The 17,152-nt window shown below is 38.9% G+C and overlaps 1 protein-coding gene across 1 annotated transcript in view; it reads right to left on the bottom strand.

The window, feature by feature from the left end:
* The window catches only part of vclb (vinculin b), a 55,735-nt gene that overhangs the window by 4,425 nt on the left and 34,158 nt on the right, over nucleotides 1-17,152 (bottom strand). The window contains exons 7-18 of the mRNA XM_033984462.2: nucleotides 13,954-14,044; nucleotides 13,181-13,328; nucleotides 11,183-11,336; nucleotides 10,891-11,066; nucleotides 7,118-7,308; nucleotides 5,262-5,461; nucleotides 4,457-4,585; nucleotides 4,057-4,206; nucleotides 3,029-3,137; nucleotides 2,092-2,394; nucleotides 1,147-1,274; nucleotides 573-758 (exon numbers count right to left, since the gene is read on the bottom strand). Of these exons, the coding sequence (XP_033840353.1) occupies nucleotides 573-758; nucleotides 1,147-1,274; nucleotides 2,092-2,394; nucleotides 3,029-3,137; nucleotides 4,057-4,206; nucleotides 4,457-4,585; nucleotides 5,262-5,461; nucleotides 7,118-7,308; nucleotides 10,891-11,066; nucleotides 11,183-11,336; nucleotides 13,181-13,328; nucleotides 13,954-14,044 (1,965 nt within the window). The remainder of the gene's footprint in view (nucleotides 1-572; nucleotides 759-1,146; nucleotides 1,275-2,091; nucleotides 2,395-3,028; nucleotides 3,138-4,056; nucleotides 4,207-4,456; nucleotides 4,586-5,261; nucleotides 5,462-7,117; nucleotides 7,309-10,890; nucleotides 11,067-11,182; nucleotides 11,337-13,180; nucleotides 13,329-13,953; nucleotides 14,045-17,152) is intronic.

Here is a 17,152-nt window from a genome sequence, read left to right as displayed (position 1 = left end):
TTTGTGTAATAAAGGACCTTTAAGATCAGTAATTGCATTGTCCATATTACAACATTTAACCAATACAATATTAGAACTATCTTTCATAATCTTCATTGTAAAACTACCAAGAATTGAATGCAGAACTAGTTAGTACTTAAAGCAACACCATGTAACTTTTGAGAGGCCATGTCACCTGCATAATTCAATGAAATAGAAAGTTAAAGCCATACTTTGGAATATTCTCTATGTAGATGGATGAACATTATTCCACACAGTTGAATATTATAGCCAAATTTCCATGAAGACAAGCAGGAAGAGGCCCTCCTTCAGACCAAGTAAGAGTCAGGTTTGTGGAGATGCAAGCCAGTTCACAGTGCGATCAAAATATCCCAAATTAAAAGACATGCTTTTATCTTTATATTTTTGGTTAAAAAGTGAGGCTTTAAGGCAAAGAAACTGGATTTTCTGAACATCTTTTTAGGAACAGTCCCTAAGTGAATATAAAATAGTGTTAATAATGCCCTTTCTGATAATTCCCCATAGATGTATACTGTACATACTTTATAAATAAACTTGAATTGGACACTGACCTTACTGGACCACTTTCGGGCCTCATCGTGAAGCTGCCGAGCTGCAACCATCATGGGCTCGTTCACCATGTCCCCGGCCTTCTGCTCTGGGAACTCCTCATCCTTCTCCTCTGGGGGCGGGGGTCTGGGAGGAGGTACCTCACCCTCAGGCAGGGGGGGCTTTGGGGGGGCCAGGTCGTCGTTCAGCTGCACACACACACAGTTCAATCATTAAATTCATATTAATTGAAGTTACTATTTGATTTTGAAACTGGTTTGTGAATTGAGAAATTAAAAACTATATGAACTATAAGAAAAAAAATGTATTTATAAACTTTTTCTGGTGGCATTTTGAAGTCCTGATTTAGTAAACCTCACAAGTCCTGTTTAGTAATGGTTTGATCCAGAATAAAATATAATAAAAGATTTGATATAGTACAGAACTGGTCCAGGTTTACACCAGATTTAAACATGGTTTAACACTGTAAATAATAGTCATGTGTGTGCTTTGGTCCAGTCCGGGGTCTAAGTCCCGGGGTAAACACACAGATTCATTCATATTTCTAATGATATCCAGTGTGAATACAGTTCTTACACTGAGCTGTTCGATCTCTGGAGGAGGAGGAGGGGGGAAGTCCGGCTCCTGAGGCTGGAACGCTTCTCTCACTTTAGCCACAGCTCCCAGGATCTTATACCCGGAGTCCAAGAAGCCTTTCTGCAGCACTGAAGAGAAGGGATAATAACACATGAAATACAAATGGAGTCAAAAGCAGAACCCAACCAATTAAATAATAATTTCAAATGTTATACTATAGAAGAAGATGTGTGTGATTCCTCAGTGGCCCAAGTAGGTTCCATTAAATAAATACAATTGAAATCTGTCAACTGCACAAACGTTTTTAAGAGTAAATATGTTTTGCCACTCAACAAAGAGGCTTCAGTTCTGACTGAGTTCTCCAAAGTCACTGTATTATTCACATTCTTCCGGCAGTTGCAGTGGGCACCGCCATCATAATTTGGGTTGTATTGTTTTGTATGGAGCTGCTGAGCTTGACAGCAAATAAGTTTATAGGGACTACAGAGCTGTTTTAAAGCTTTCCAGAGAATCGATGCAGTGTTGACTTGTTGTTGCACATAAACATTTGACACATATCTGCCTACTTTATATAATATCTTAGCACCAAAATTTTCCCAAATTCTCCATTAAATAGAACGGGATTTGCACTTAACCGGAAGTGCTACTACAAAGACAAGCGCAGTTTAGTTGTATTTGCAGAACACGTGGGGTGGAATAAGGTCTATATCTGTCTGACGAGAGGCACCAACTATCACTGAAACTAACACGCCCAAGTCGTTTACAAAAAGGGAGTACCGTATCTGTTATTAGTCAAATTCACAGAACGACTCTATCAAGATGCAAAAATTACCAAAATATCTTCAAACGTACTTGCGTTGTAGACCAGGTTAATCTATTGTGTATTCAGAGATTACTATAAACCGGACACAAATACTGCCCCCTTCCTAAACTCTGTGTACATACTTGGGTCGTTGATGTTCCCGGCCACAGCTTTAGCGTCCATCACCATGGGGGAGATGGTCTGACTCAGCTCGTCCCTCGCCGCTGCCACCATTTCTCTGAATTTGGGGTCCTCAGAGTTTTCCACCTCGCGCTTGGCAACCAGAAGGATGCGGTTGGCACGGCGAGCGATGCTGGTTGCCCCGGCGACGAGCATCTGAGGCTGGTGGTTCGCCATGGCAACGCGGCATTTGTCCAGGTCCTTCTTGATGGCCTCCTCAGACGCGTCCAGTAGGGACTTGGTGTCAATGGCCTCGTCCACCAAACCTGAACAAGAGAGAAGTGAGAATTTGTAATGTTATGTTGGTGAAACTGTAAAACAAAAACAAGAGGAATTTCTCCACTGATGCAAAAGGTAAAGATATAAGAAAAATAGTACAGAATAAGATGCACCTTATACACTAAAATCTAGTTTAAAAAACAAACAAAAAAAAACTTGTAATCAAAAGCCTAGTATTTAAATCAGCCATGTTGCGTTTGTGTCTGCTCTATAGTTATAATCTACGACACCTGTGGATCATTATGTTATAATTTGCGCATTTGAAATCACAATATTCATCTAAAACGATAAAAGAAACAAATCCGCTGACTTCTGTGTAATAAACAATTAAAGATTACTCAAGCATGAATCACTCAATGCAACTTCAGAGGGTCAATGAGAAGGAAACAACTATAACATGGTTTAAAGCTCTGAAAAGTCCATTTTGCAGAATAGGTCTGATTTAAAATCTGAAGAGTTCTGCATTTTCAATATTGGTTGCCAATATCTTGCCCAATTATTAATATTTGTTGTATATTTTCTATGTTTATGGAAAAAAATAATATGAATTTTACTTTCGAAACCACAAGTTACTGCTGAAATCTACAAGTTAAAAAAAAGTAATCTTTTTTCTGAGCTCACCTGTCATTTTCTCCACGTTGTCGATCCACTGGTTCTTCATGGCCTCAAAGTGCTCGTACGCTGCCTGGTTCCCTGGGTTCCTCAGCAGAATACGAGCCGCAGACACCACCTGAAAACAGTGACATATTCTTCATCAAAGTGCCAGTGTCTTAATTAGTGAGATGTGCAAAACTAAATGCACTGATTGGTCCCTCTAAATATGATAATAAAAACACTTTAATGGGCTCATATTAGGCAATTTTCTTATCTATGTTTTAATCTGGTTTTCGTCGTCACAAACAGACTCACACATGTTTAACACACAAACCCTGCATATTTACGAGTTTTTCTCTCAAACAGAAAACATTCTGTGATGCCATGTGGTAATACAGGAAGTGCTCCACTGTGTTTTTGAACTCAACACACCTTCACTAGAACAATTTAGATACTTTCAGCCCTGGAATTGCCAATCTCTTCTGAACAAAAGGTAAAAGGAGCTGTTAAATTGAAAACTACCACTTCATGACATCACAAGGTGGAACAGAGCATTTTTGAGTTGTTGGGTTTGTGTGTTAAACACGTGTGAATGTAACAAAACACAACTCCAGATATGATGAGGTAAAAACATTACAACATGGCTTAAACTTGCAAGAGTCAGACCAGTCAAAAGACACACAGTCATGTTTTTTTTTTTTCTTCATTTTTACATTATACATTTCTACATTTAAGATACATACAGAAGACATCAAATATATTAAATGAGATATATAGAATGATGTAGTAAAGAAAAAAGTTATATAAAATTTTTTTTATAGTTATATTTTTATATTCAAATCCTCAAAATGGCTGCACTTGCTTTCTCAATTATTATTAGTTATTTCACTTTTTTTTCTATATATAATTCCATATATCTTGCTTCATATATGTGATGTCTTCTGTTTGTATATAAGATGTAGAAAGTAGTAAGAATAAAGAAAAAAAAACACTGAAGGAGAGGATGTGTCCACACTTTTGACCGGTAGTCTCAGTATTATAAATGTCATTCTTACTTGTGGGGTCAGATCTCTGGTGGACTTGACAGCAGCCTGGATGCCCTCGACGGTGCTCTTATTGGCCGTTCCGACAGCGGCCGCCTTCTCCGCTGTGGCTCCCAGTCTATTCGCGTGGTTCTCAAAGTTTGCAGCTCTGTCCTCAAACACCTTAAAATAACAAAGAACGATTCAATTTACACTGTTAAAATGAAAACTGACCTCAGAAAAAAACTTTGATTAGTTCCAATTAAATAACTTATTAATCAGATGAATTAATAATTTTTCTGACAAGTTTCTTTTGTTTTTGTTTAAAACAATGGGGTAAGGAAATTAGAATTAAGACATTATTCCATTATACTGAAGCAAAATGATCTTTAAATGAGAAAATTGTATGGCCAAACTTTACTGCAGTACCCACCTCGTCCCTGTTGGGGGCGTCCTCGGGGGCAGTAGCGGCCACAGCTAGCAGTTTGATGGGGGTTGTGGTGTCGCTGAAGATGTCGGACACTTCCTGGGTCATAGCTTCCTGCATTTTCCCTTTGAGATCCTAAAAGAAAAAAATGTATGTATTTTTAAAAATTATTCTGTATTTTATTTTTCCAATTTCAGTTGTAAAGGTAACCCTTAAATCACCACAACAATGTCTAGTGGTTGTTGTTCTATTGTACTTAGGGCTTACTTGGGTCGGCTAATTATTATTTTATTGGGATTATAAATAATATACGGACAGCTTTAATGATATTATTTTGAAGATGAACAAACAATCTATTTTCTTGCATTTGGTTTTGGCATGGGTCACCCCAGAATCAAACGACATCTACAACTTGTCTCATACTACAATTGCACTTGAGCTCCATTCACACAAGAGGGCGCTCCTTGCCCGTCTTTTTCTAGTTCTATTACTGAGTCTTACTTTGAGAGCCTCCTGCAGTTGTTGGGCCAAAAATTATAGACTTGGTTGCAAATTTGTTATTAATTACTCCATTATAATCTATTACACATAAATCTCGTGGACACCGGGGGGCGCTCTTTGCCTGTTTGCCTGCCTCGTACACTATAACTAGATGAATGCCTGTCCCCTCCTTCTTTGACTCTTTTACAGTTGTTGGGCAAAAAATGATCGCAAATTTGATATTAGTTTACTCCAGTATATTCTATTACACATAAATTTCGTGAACACTAGAGAGCGCTCTTATACATACAGTTGTATTCCTGAGTCTTACTTTGAGAGCTTCCTGCAGTTGTTGGGCCACTGCTCGGGCCTGGGGGGAATCTCCTTCTCCTCGCGCGGCAAGTTCGGCAAGCTGGGCCATGAGCTGCTCCACCTGCTCACATTTCCCCACCAGCTCCTGTCTGTACGGCCCGGGCAAAGCGTTCGCCAGTCTGCGCCCCTCTGCCACCAGACCGCGGATCGCTGCCTGACCTGAAGACAAAACGCAGAGAAAATATTTAAAAATGTGTCTCTACAAGGACTGCTACTCTCCTCAAACTGCGTAGTCACATTTTTATATAGTGTTTTCCACCTTCAAGGCGCTCAAGGTACTTTAAATCAAGTAAATATTCACACATTCACACATACATTCATACACCAGTGTACACAGACACTGGGGATGAGGAGGGTTAAGTGTCTTGCCGAATGACAAAATGACACTGTTCATCTGTAGGAGCTGGAATCACACTGCCAACTTATGGGTCAATGGATATGAATGCTCAACCAATAATGTTTTATAATCTAATCTAAAATTGTATGTAATTATCTATAATCTAACAGTATTATAATTTATAATCCGGACTAAACCGAGGACTAAATAAAGAACTAAACCCGGACTAAACCAAGGACAAAACCAAAGACTAAACCAAAGATTAAACCAGGACAGATATAAATCAAATCTATGGAAAGACCAGAACCAGGTCTAAACTAGGATTATGAAGGACTCAACCATTTCAGATTTTTCTTGTAAAATCCTTATGATCCTTATTCCTCCCTTTGGTTTAACAGATTCTTTATTCCTGGCCAGTTGTAGTCTGTATCGTGCGTTTGCATATTTTTCCTAATATGGCTGCAAGTTACTTTGATTACATTCTTTCTTGCAAATATGGAACAAGAGGCTGAGGAAGTCAAAATACTGGTCCATCAAGAATTTCTTAGTAAAGATAAAAAAACAAAAACAGTTTACTACCAAAGAATTTTGCTTAGTTCCAGAAATATTTCTTACAAATCTCAGCTTCTGCTTTTTGATTTTGAGCAAGTTACAAGTTGCTAAAAACTTCCCATTATGAGTCATACAATGCTACTGTCAACATTAGAAATAACTTCAAAAATTGTAGAAGTTCCTTTTTGAGTCCTTCTCGAAAAGTAAACTTAGAAATGAGACAGATTTTACTACAGATTCAGATAGCAATTCAATTTGAAATTCTGACCATGAGTATCATAGCAACCAAAGAGCCAGGCTGGTAAAGTTATGCCCTTAGTAACGCTGTCAATCAAACCTGCTGCTGCTAACACTAGTGGAAGCGACGTCAGGGAAAGCAGACGCCTGATTTGTGTGTTATTAATGTTCATATCTTCATTTATGGACAAAATAGTAAAATAAAAATACCAGGATCATGTAGAGCAGGTTAATATGAACATTTTAAGACCAAAATGATGAGCCTAATAGCAGCAGCTACGGAGAGAGGGGCCACAGTTTTTCAATAGAAAAGCTATTTGTTTTTTTGTATCCGTATAGTCTTCCTGACCCCAAGAACCAAGTCAACCAGGACTAAACCAAGACTAAACTCAGTCTAAACTAGGATTATCAGGGACTCAGTGTTTTAAATTTTTCTAGTAAAATCCTTAACAAATTTCAGAGAAACAAGTCAAAGTAACAGATTGTTTGTTTATGTTTTTATTTTATTTGTGTTAGATGGTCTTGTGGTGGTAATGTTTTTTAAACTAATCTACACTGGTCTTTCTGTTGTGGTCAATAATCAATATTGGCCGATGTTGATGCCAGTATTATTAAGATTCCTGAGTTCCCAGTACATTAACACAAACCATAAAAAACCCTTAAAGAGCCAGTCCTGGAGCCAGACTCACCTACACCACTGTCGTCTATACTGGGGTTGTCTATCCAGCGCTGGGCCTGCTCGATCTTGCCCTCCAGGTGAACCGCGGCCTTGGCGGGTCGGCTGTTGGACACCACTTTGTTGGTTTTGGACTGGAGGTTCTGAAGCGCCGTCGCAATCTGTTTGGCCAGAGCTCGGGCCTCTGGTGTGTCCCCTTTTCCCCTACAAGGAAATACACAGGGATAAGGGAGTTAGCTTATAGACATATCATATTAAAGGGGAGCATCTTATGTGAAACTGACTTTTATGAGCTTTTAATCATGTTACAATTAGTTAACCCAGAGATGTATTTCAATGGATTCAAGCATGTTTGAGTAATTCTGTATTGTCCTGCATTCAAGGCTTAAGTGCTCAGAAAATCCCTGTTTTCAACCCCGCCCACTGCATTGGCATTCACAACCCTCAAACACAAAAACTAAGCTACAATCTCAAGGTTTCCCACTGCCTTGTTAAATCAATGCCCCCGCCTGTCCTGGATTGATGCCGCACCAAATTCTGGGGTCCGGTTGGGTCGTACGAACATCCAAACCATCTTGGTGGGCTTCTCTATGTTCTGTATATGAAAAATTCCTATTACAGACATGGCGAGGGCCCAGTCCTTGCACTGAACCCTGGGTAATCGAGCATCTTTTGTCCCCCAGTCCGACGCCGATCCTGCTAGCTATTCCCCAGCTGATGAATGTAATTTGGCTGTGAGGGGGTAATATTTTTTTATAAACTAAAATGTCTTCCAGTCAAAGAAAGAATTAATAAAAGATATAATATTTAGTTTTAAATTGTCAATTGCTATTTTTCATAATCCTGAAACCTCTGGATAGGTGCAATGTTCTTATGTTTGATCCTTTCACGTGACTTGTATCAGGCCTGAAAACTATGACACAGGCAGATAATTCATAGTGTCAACACCAGAATGTGAAAACCCAAAAGGAAAAAAAAAAAGATTTTAAGCAGCACTGATACATTAAGAGCTCCAAAATGTTTTCCAAATGAGATCATTGTATGTGGGATGAATCTGAGCATCAATCAATTTCATTTGACCACAGAACGATTTAGCTCGGATCAAGTGAATTACAAAAACAAAAAGTGTTCGCCTCATTTAAACTTCACACCAGACAGACAGTTACCAGGTTTCAAAACTGGATCAACTGTTGAAACATATCGAAGGATTTAAAATGGACAGTTAAAAGTTAGGTGGGTGTTCATGTCCATTTACCATTACACCATGTCAAATAATTGATACTTTGCAGTGACATCATGCTGGAGGGGGCTGCATGTATGTCTATGATGGAATGTTCAGTGGTTTCCATCATAAACTGTATATATAAATGGACATCGTTAACCTGCTAGGCGCGCGTTACAAATAGGAAGTGAGCATGGGTGTGCTTCTAGCTCCATCAACTCTGGCTCCAATTCACTACTGTGTCCGTAAATCAAGATATGAACATTAATAGACGAATCTTGCGCCTTCTTTCCGCAAGGTTGCTCCCGCTAGCGTTAGCAACAGGTTTGGTTGACAGTGTTGCTAAGCCCCTGCTCCCTGCTAAACCAGTGGTGTGTCATCTTCAACAGCCTCTCTCCGGATTGGCTCTTTGGTTGCTATGATACTCACTGTAGGAATTCCAAATATAGAGGCCAAATTGAGCCGAGTTCCATAATGTCTAACCTCGATGAGCTTCATTTGACTGAACACTATGGATGACGTCACACTCACTTAGTCCACTTCTTTATGCAGTCAGGTTTTCATTACAATGCATACATTAGAAAATACTGTCAAATAGTCTTTAGATTGTCTGAAACTTAAGAAAAAATACAAAATGAACACATTTTCAGGAGCTTGTTATCAAAACGAGCGTTCACGGTCCCACTCGGTTGTCTGATTTTCAACAAAAAGGTGAGAATGAATAATTGAAAAACTGTTGGCTAATGCTAGCTTGTGACTATTTGAGAGGGACTTGTGTAACAGTGTAAAATCAGCTCTACTGTTGTAGTTCTTTATGGTCAGATAGCTGCCAAAGGTTCAGTTAAAGTCTAACTTGAGTAACAGAGCTTCAGACAGAGCAGTGCCTCTAGTTAGCAGTGCCTCTAGTTAGCTTCATAGTTGTTGCATTTTCCTTAACATGACAAGATAATTATTACCCATTGCTTTTTAACCAGGCATTGTTTTTATTATTTGTTTCCTAGTGACAGTAGCAAAACCAGCTGCAAAGTGAAGTCAACAAGTCGGATCTGATTAAAATAATGAGACCGCCAAAGTCAAACTGAGCAGCAAGGGATTGTGGGAATAAATGTGATGGGTTTTTTTTTAATGACATAAGTGCTAGTTTTACCCCACAAAACCCTGTAGAAAAACTGAAAGCTAATAAGGTGGCTTTAAAATGGATAAGTCTATTCCATTCTTTACAGGATAATTTTTGACTGGTATTTCTTATTAACAGAGCAGAGCATTGTGGTCCCTATAGTCTAAAACGTTCCTCTTTAACCCAACAACAACCTGGCACTTACACTGGCATCATAAAATCAAAATGTACGCCCCATGTGGTTATCATAAAAATGTTTAAAAGTAAGTACAAAGGGGAAAAACAATTGCTTAAAGATTAAATATATAATATGGATCATTTGAACTGCACCAATTATGAGATCACCCATTCATCCATTTTCTTCCATTTTTCCGGGCTCAGGAGGCAGGGGCAGTAGTCTAAGCAGGGACACTATAGCTTTTCAGATGGAGGCCCGCTTCCATGGAGATGTCATTGCTTTGCCCGGAATTTTCCACACTATGGCATTTTCCATACTATGACGAAGCTTATTTTCAATTAGTATTAGCCCCTCCACCAGAAAGTTACATAGTGGACCTTTAAATTCACAGTTTACACTTTCACTATGGCCAGGACAATAAACCAGTTCTGTCATTGAGAAAAACGACAATTCAATATTTTTTTCCATTTCCACTTATCCGGGCTCGGGTGGTGAGGGCAGCAGTCTAAGCAGGGACTCCCAGGCTCCTCCTGTTAAGACAGCTACAGTACATCCAGAACACTGATGCTCAGGTCCTGACTAGACCTAGGAAGTATGAGCATGTAAGTCCTGTGCTCAGGTCTCTGGCTCCTGTGGCTCAGAGAATAGACTTTAAAGCAGCTCTGCTTGTGAACAAGTCTCCAACATGTTAGTGCCACATGAACCATCCCACACTCTGAGGACTTTAGGGACCGGCCTCCAGCTGGTGCCCAGAGTCAAGACTAAACTGGGACTGAACCAGGACTGAACCAGGACTAAAGCAGAGACTGCTTAACATGGGGAATCAGCGTTTCAGTTTTCTGCAGCTATAACCTGGAACAATCTTCCTGAACATGTGAGACAGGCCTCTACTTTGACAATGTTTAAATCCAGGCTCCAAACAGTTCTGGTTAGCTGTGCATACGACTGAAAGGGTTTTATTCTGCACTCTTCTCTTTTAATGTTAATTTTATGATAATTATTTATGTTTTGATTTGTTGTACTGTGATTTCTATGTTTTTTTGAGTCTATGAAATACTTTGTGTATGAATTGTGCTATACAAATACACTTGCCTTGCCTTCTGTGTATTATAAGATTCAAATTCAAACTCCCTGGAATCAATGGGAAACAATCTAACTTTTTTTTCTTTCTCAAATTATCATGATTTCATTTTTGGCCCAAAGCATTTTTAGATTTTCTTCCCATAATAAAGCGACCCTAGTTTCCACATAACATATCAACCCGCTTACTGTTTGCGTAGCTCTGACAGTTTGGCAGTCATGGCGGCGATCTCTTGTACGGAGCGCAGGATGTCGTCGCGGTCTTTGGGGTCTTCACATCTCTGAGCGATTTTAGCCGCTTCAGTCAGCAGAGCGTTTATGGTCTTTTCTCCCTCTGGACCACCGTTAGGATCAGCCAGCCAACTCTGAGGGAGAAAAAATTTAATGAACGTATAAGTAAAAATCAAGTTTATTGCACTCAATGAATGCATTTGCTTTATATAGTGTTTTTGGTCACTATATGAGCTAATCAATGTCCCACCTGTGCAGAGTCGATGAGCTTTGCGATGGCCTGTTTGGCGTTGGTCATGGCCTCCAGTTTGCGAGCGGCGTTTTCCACTTTCCCCGTGAGGTCGTCCAGTCCGTGAGACACCTGCTGAGCTTTCTGCATCGCCATGGGAGACGCCCCCTGACCTCTGCAAACACATGTGCGCACCATAAGACACAGCTGCGCAACAACACTTCTTCAAAGATCCTTTATTATGCAAAATGGACTCTTGTGATCTTTAAGCCATGTTGTTGTTATCTCATCAAAAACATACCCGGAGTTGGGTTTGGCATCGTTCACACATGTTTGAGAAATCTGTTAGTATTAGTCTGTCTACATCTCCAAAGCTCAAAATGCTCTGTTCCACCTTGAGATGTCATGAAGTGCGAGTTAATAACTATCTTTTACCTTTAGTTCAGTAGAGATTGGCAATGCCAGAGCTGAAATTATTCAAATGATTCTAGTGAAGGTGTATGGAGTTTAAAAACAGTGGAGCACTTCCTGTATCACCACATGACATCACAAAGTGGAACAGAATGTTTTCAGGTTAACACAATTTGTTTATTTCCAGTATGCCCATTGTAAAAGCAGCTCTAAGGGTCAAAATGAAACCACGGTGTGCTGTCTGCATCCAATTAGAAAGTGTTTTAACATCTGAGAACCAGGAAGCTCGCCGTTAGCATGCTAGTTGTTGTTAGCTGTACCATGACAGCCAAACTTCGCTTTGGTCTCTGAAAGTTCTGAAAACAGCTTATAAACTCATCATGGGGAATAATTAAGATACCCGGAGCGCATTAGGAATGTGAGGAACAACTTTGGACTGCTGCAAACTGTTTAAAATTGGCTTGTTTGGCTTTTCACACTTTTTAAAGAGTAAAAATCTGATGCAGTGACTTTAATGAAGGCTTGGTCAGGGATTAGATTAGAAGATATTGCCTATTGTGTATGTTTTAGATTAATGAGGGAAAACCATCATACCCAACCGCACAGACACTGGTAGAACACAAAAACTCCACACATAAAGGCCAAACAATGCTCAGGAATCGAACCAGGGATCTCCTGGATGTGAGGTGAAAATGCTACTCAGCCACCACACCTCGTTTTGTCATCTGAAGTTGTGTTTTTTTGCCTTTTACCCAATATTCCTCACAATAGTAACTTCCAGCCCTGTATTTGCTTAGCCTTGTGGGATCATACAGGGTTAAAGTAGATTATGGGTTAATACTATACAGCTGTTTCTCCTTCACTGTGGCTCTAGTTCCCCACTGACACCTCGCTCCTGCTCTTACACAGTGTGACCACCCCCAAACAGCTAAAAGACCCACACACTGTTTTCAATGGGGAATATAAACGTTATTTTAGTGAATGTGCAAAGAAAATGTGTAGGAAACCTTATAACTGTAATGTGTTAAAGTGATTTAAACCAGGGACAATCAAAGTCTTGAACCAGGGCTACAAAAGGCTGAACGAACAAACTGAACAAAAACTGAACGAGGACTGATCAAGGACCGAAACAGGACTAAACCAGGACTAAATCAGGACTGAATCAGGACCTAAATAAGGTTCTAAGTGCGGACTAAACTGAAAATATAAAAAGACTAATCTAGATGTAAACCAAGACTTAACAAGGACTAAACAAAGACCAAACTAGGACCAAACCAGGATCAAAGCAAAACCAAAGCAAGATCAAAGCAGGACCTAAATCAGGTTCTAAGCCAAGACTAAAACCAAGACTAAAACCAGGACCAAACCAGGACCAATATCAGGTTCTAAGCCAGGACTAAATCCAGGACTACTCCAAGACTATGTTTAACATTTTACATTTAGAATAATAGTGTTTTTGTGTCAGTGGCGTAGAGAAATTTCAAAAAATATTCCAAGTATGTGATTACGACAGGGCTGTTTTTTAAGAATGAATCTAAGTTTTGAATTGGAAAAGTATCAGTGAGAATTATACATATGTGTGCAATGTTGTTTTCGTAGGAACTTTACCTGGCCCTCATGTCGGACACTTGATCGGTCAGCTGTCCCAGGGCCTTGGCTGCTCCAAGGATGTCCCTTCTCTCTTTCCCTGCACAGAGCTCTCCCACTTTTCCGGCTTCATCCAGGATCTGACGCACAGCCTGCTCCCCTGCATCTCCTGAAACAAAACAACATAAGTGAGTCAAGTGGTTAGAAATTCTCTTACAGTATGTGTTAATAGTGGCCAATGTGTTTTAGCTTCAGTCAGTCAGCGCTAAGCCAAATAGCAAGAGATTTGATCCAAGTTTTATACAAATGTCATAGGTCTTTACCATTCAGCTAATTTAAACAGGTTTAAAGTAGAGACAGACTGATCGGGCAGAAAATGACTTGGACTTTTTAGCATATCGGCTATCGACCATCGGCCATAAAATCTCCAGCACAGGCCAACATTTTATTTTGGTGCCTAGAAAATACACACAATGCTTTACGTTAACATTTTATACAACGAAACTGCTGCACAAAACATGACTACACAGCTCTACTACAAAACCGGTTTAAACGCGCTGACCAGACATGTCACAGCAACATCACGTGACCACCGTGAGGTGATAGTGAGCAGTCCAAACTGTCAGGGATGAAAACAAGCTAAACCTCAGTCTGAAAAAATAATCTATTATTAAATAAATTATCAGAAGACAAGATGAACCTCATTGAACTAGGAGTGTCTTCAGATATATAGTGAGCCGTTAACACTATAACGATTAAAACAGTGTATTCTGCTTCCTGTTTTTCCTTGTTACCTGGTGGTGCGTTGGGGTCCCTCAGCCAGTTTTTGGCCTGACCCATTTTGGACTCGATCAACCCCAGCGCTCTCTTCATCGCCTCTGTGTCCTTTAGGGAGAGGCAAAAAAATAAACAACAGCAAATCAATGAGACTGAATTAAAACAGGAGCCCTGATCAATGCTTATGGACAAGTGCATTCATCATGTTGTTTACGAGACTGTTGTTATGGTAAAGGTCCTCTGCTGTACTCCTTTGTCATATTTAAAGGTCCTATATTACGCAAAATTGACTCTTGTGATCTTTTAGCCATGTTATAATGTCGTTACCTCACCACAAACATACATGGAGTTGTGTTTTGTTTCAGTCACACATGTCTCTAATCCTGCATTATTAATCTGTCTACATCTCCAAAGCTCAAAATGCTCTGAAAACTACCGCTTCATGACATCACAAGGTGCAACAATTTAACAGCTAACGTTTACTTTATGTTCAGTAGGGATTGGCAATTCCTGGGCTGAAATGATCCAAATGATTCTAGTGAAGGTGTGTGGAGTTTAAAAACACAGTGGAGCACTTCCTGCATTACCACATGACATCACAAGGTGGAACAGAGTGTTTTCTGTTTGAGAGAAGAACTAAAAACTAAACATGCAGAGTTTGTGTGTTAAACATGTATGAATGGAACAAAACAACTCCAGGTCTGTTTGTGATGAGGAAACAACATTATAAGAATATATTATTAATAGAATAAATATTATCAGAAAAAAGTAATATGGGCTCTTTCAACACATTTCAGTTACAAATTTCAGTAACACTATGCGTAACCCTTTTAACTTCTTTTAAAATAGACTCTGTACACAGCAGCACGCTAGCTAGCTCACTGTGTCTCAAAGCTAATAGTCGCTTATTAAAATAGGAAAACATAAAATAAGCGACCTATTATAATTCAAATTAATTAAAATAAAGACTACCCAATTATTTTTATGTGTAGAATACTTTGTAGTGCGGTGTTGTTTTAATATCTATTATTCCTCAAAATTACTATTCGCGTTAGCTTTAAGACTTAGCATGATTTAGCATGATTCTGCAAAAACCTCACGGAGATACAATTGGACAGGAAGTAGAGATGCTAACAGTGAGGTTGTGGGGGTGCTGTTGTGCACAGAGACAGTTTTAATCCAAACTGCTTCTTATGAGGACCTTAAGCATAACAAGGTACATAGAATAAGAATTAACATATACTTTCTCACAACCCATGTCCCACAACAAAATTCTTCAAAAGCATCAAAACTCAGCAAAATCCACATGCGTTTATGTTTATTATTAGGTTCAAGAATGATGAGCTTTCAAACCATTTTCTTTGTATCTCAGTTTGAAATACAAAATTATAGCAACTCATCCCTCAACAAGGACCAGCTCTTTGTCCGAGTGCAAAACCAAGCCAAGCAGATGACTAAATAATCAATGTAAATTTAAAAATGCACTATGTAGCTTTTCAGGTGAGGGGTTTTGCCACCTGCTGGTCTCCATGGAGATGTTACTGCTTTGTCTGGAATGTTCCCCAGTATAGCTTTAAACAGTTTTTTTTCCACTGTGCATGTTTTTTGTTGCTCAAAATTACCTTGAAAAACATGCATTCTTACTCTATTGTCTCCACTGATCTGACTTGTAATCACGTTCTTGTCTACATACTGATTGATAGCTTTAATGCCATACTGGGGAGCATTTCAGACAAACCATGGGGGCAAACAGATGGTGCTTTCATTCAGAGACATGAGAACATAATCTTAGCCTAAAATAAACCCTGTTTTCTTTGGGTTTTTCTAAGCTTCCACATCAGGACTAGGCTGTATAAATGTCTAAATTATGACCTGTAATCCAATATGGGTACAGCGAACCAGCCAGGACAGAAAACTAGAAATAGGTCAAGTTATTGTTCACCTTTCTGTCAAATGAAAACTGCTTTTAACTGGTACAGACAACATAATTTAAACTGACTGTCTGGGTATAAAACACATTTAAAAAGTCTAATGAAAAACAGGTGAATATGCAAGCATAGAGTATGTTACTGCATTTTCTGTGTCAAATGAGTAAATTGAAATAATATAAATATAAAAGTACTTTATAATGTGAGAAAGATCAGCTGTACTATAAGTATTATAAGCATGCTCTTTCTGAAAGTTCTGATATAAACTTGTCCTGTTATAACAATGTTGTATGTCTGTTGTTAAAAATAAATGACCCAAAAATGGATTCTTTATAATCTATCGTTATCAACAAAGTAATAAAGTAGGGGCTGAGAAGACAGGAAGGTTAAAGGGAGGAGCAGGAAGTGAAAAGGTGCAAAGTGGTTTATTGTGGAAGTCTTGTGGGTGGAAGGTGTTTGCAGCTGCTGCTCTGTGACTGAACTATGATTCTCTCTGAGGGAAAGTCAAATACCGTACTCTCTCTCACACACATACACGTGTAAACACACACATATAGACACACATAGATTGACAAAAACACAGGCATACACACACACACCTACAGGCACACACACATACAACCACACATGCACATAAACACACACGCACGCATACAGGCATGCATACACAAACAAACCAAAACAATCTAACCAAGATTGGATTAGTAAAAATACCATCTGCTGCTATGTGCAAAAGTGGCTTGAGAATAAATGGTTACCTACATTTTGCAATAATTTGTGTTTACCTTTGCAAAAAGAAGTACATACCTAGATTCATTATCTGCTAGTCTAACAGTTGAAATCTATATTGAATACCTTAAGCCCAGAGTATTGAAATCTAAACTGAAAAGCTGGATTGTTGCATTTATAGTTAAAAACTGTTTGACGAGTGACATGTTTAACTAACTTTACAACAATAGTGTTACGTATGACACAGTCCATGTGTTTCAGATTGATAAAAAATTGGGACTGTTGCCATGGCAATTGAAAACTGAATCAACAAGTCCTGCAAAATAGGATGAAGTCATGTGACTGAAGCCCATGAACAGATAGAAAGTACTATGTGAATTTCAGCTAAAAGTTTAATGCATTGCCACAACTGTTAAAAATTATGCTCTGACAAACCAATTTTGCATGGTTGCAAGTATTCCAAAATACTAAATTAAATGATTTAAACATGTAATGAATGTAAAAAGTTAAATCTCTAAACTTTTGATCCCAGAAGCTTGTTTACAGTACAGTAGACTGA

This window comes from Periophthalmus magnuspinnatus, chromosome 19, assembly GCF_009829125.3.
Source record: "Periophthalmus magnuspinnatus isolate fPerMag1 chromosome 19, fPerMag1.2.pri, whole genome shotgun sequence".
Lineage (NCBI taxonomy): Eukaryota > Metazoa > Chordata > Actinopteri > Gobiiformes > Gobiidae > Periophthalmus > Periophthalmus magnuspinnatus.
This window is presented reverse-complemented; position numbering and strand designations above follow the sequence as displayed.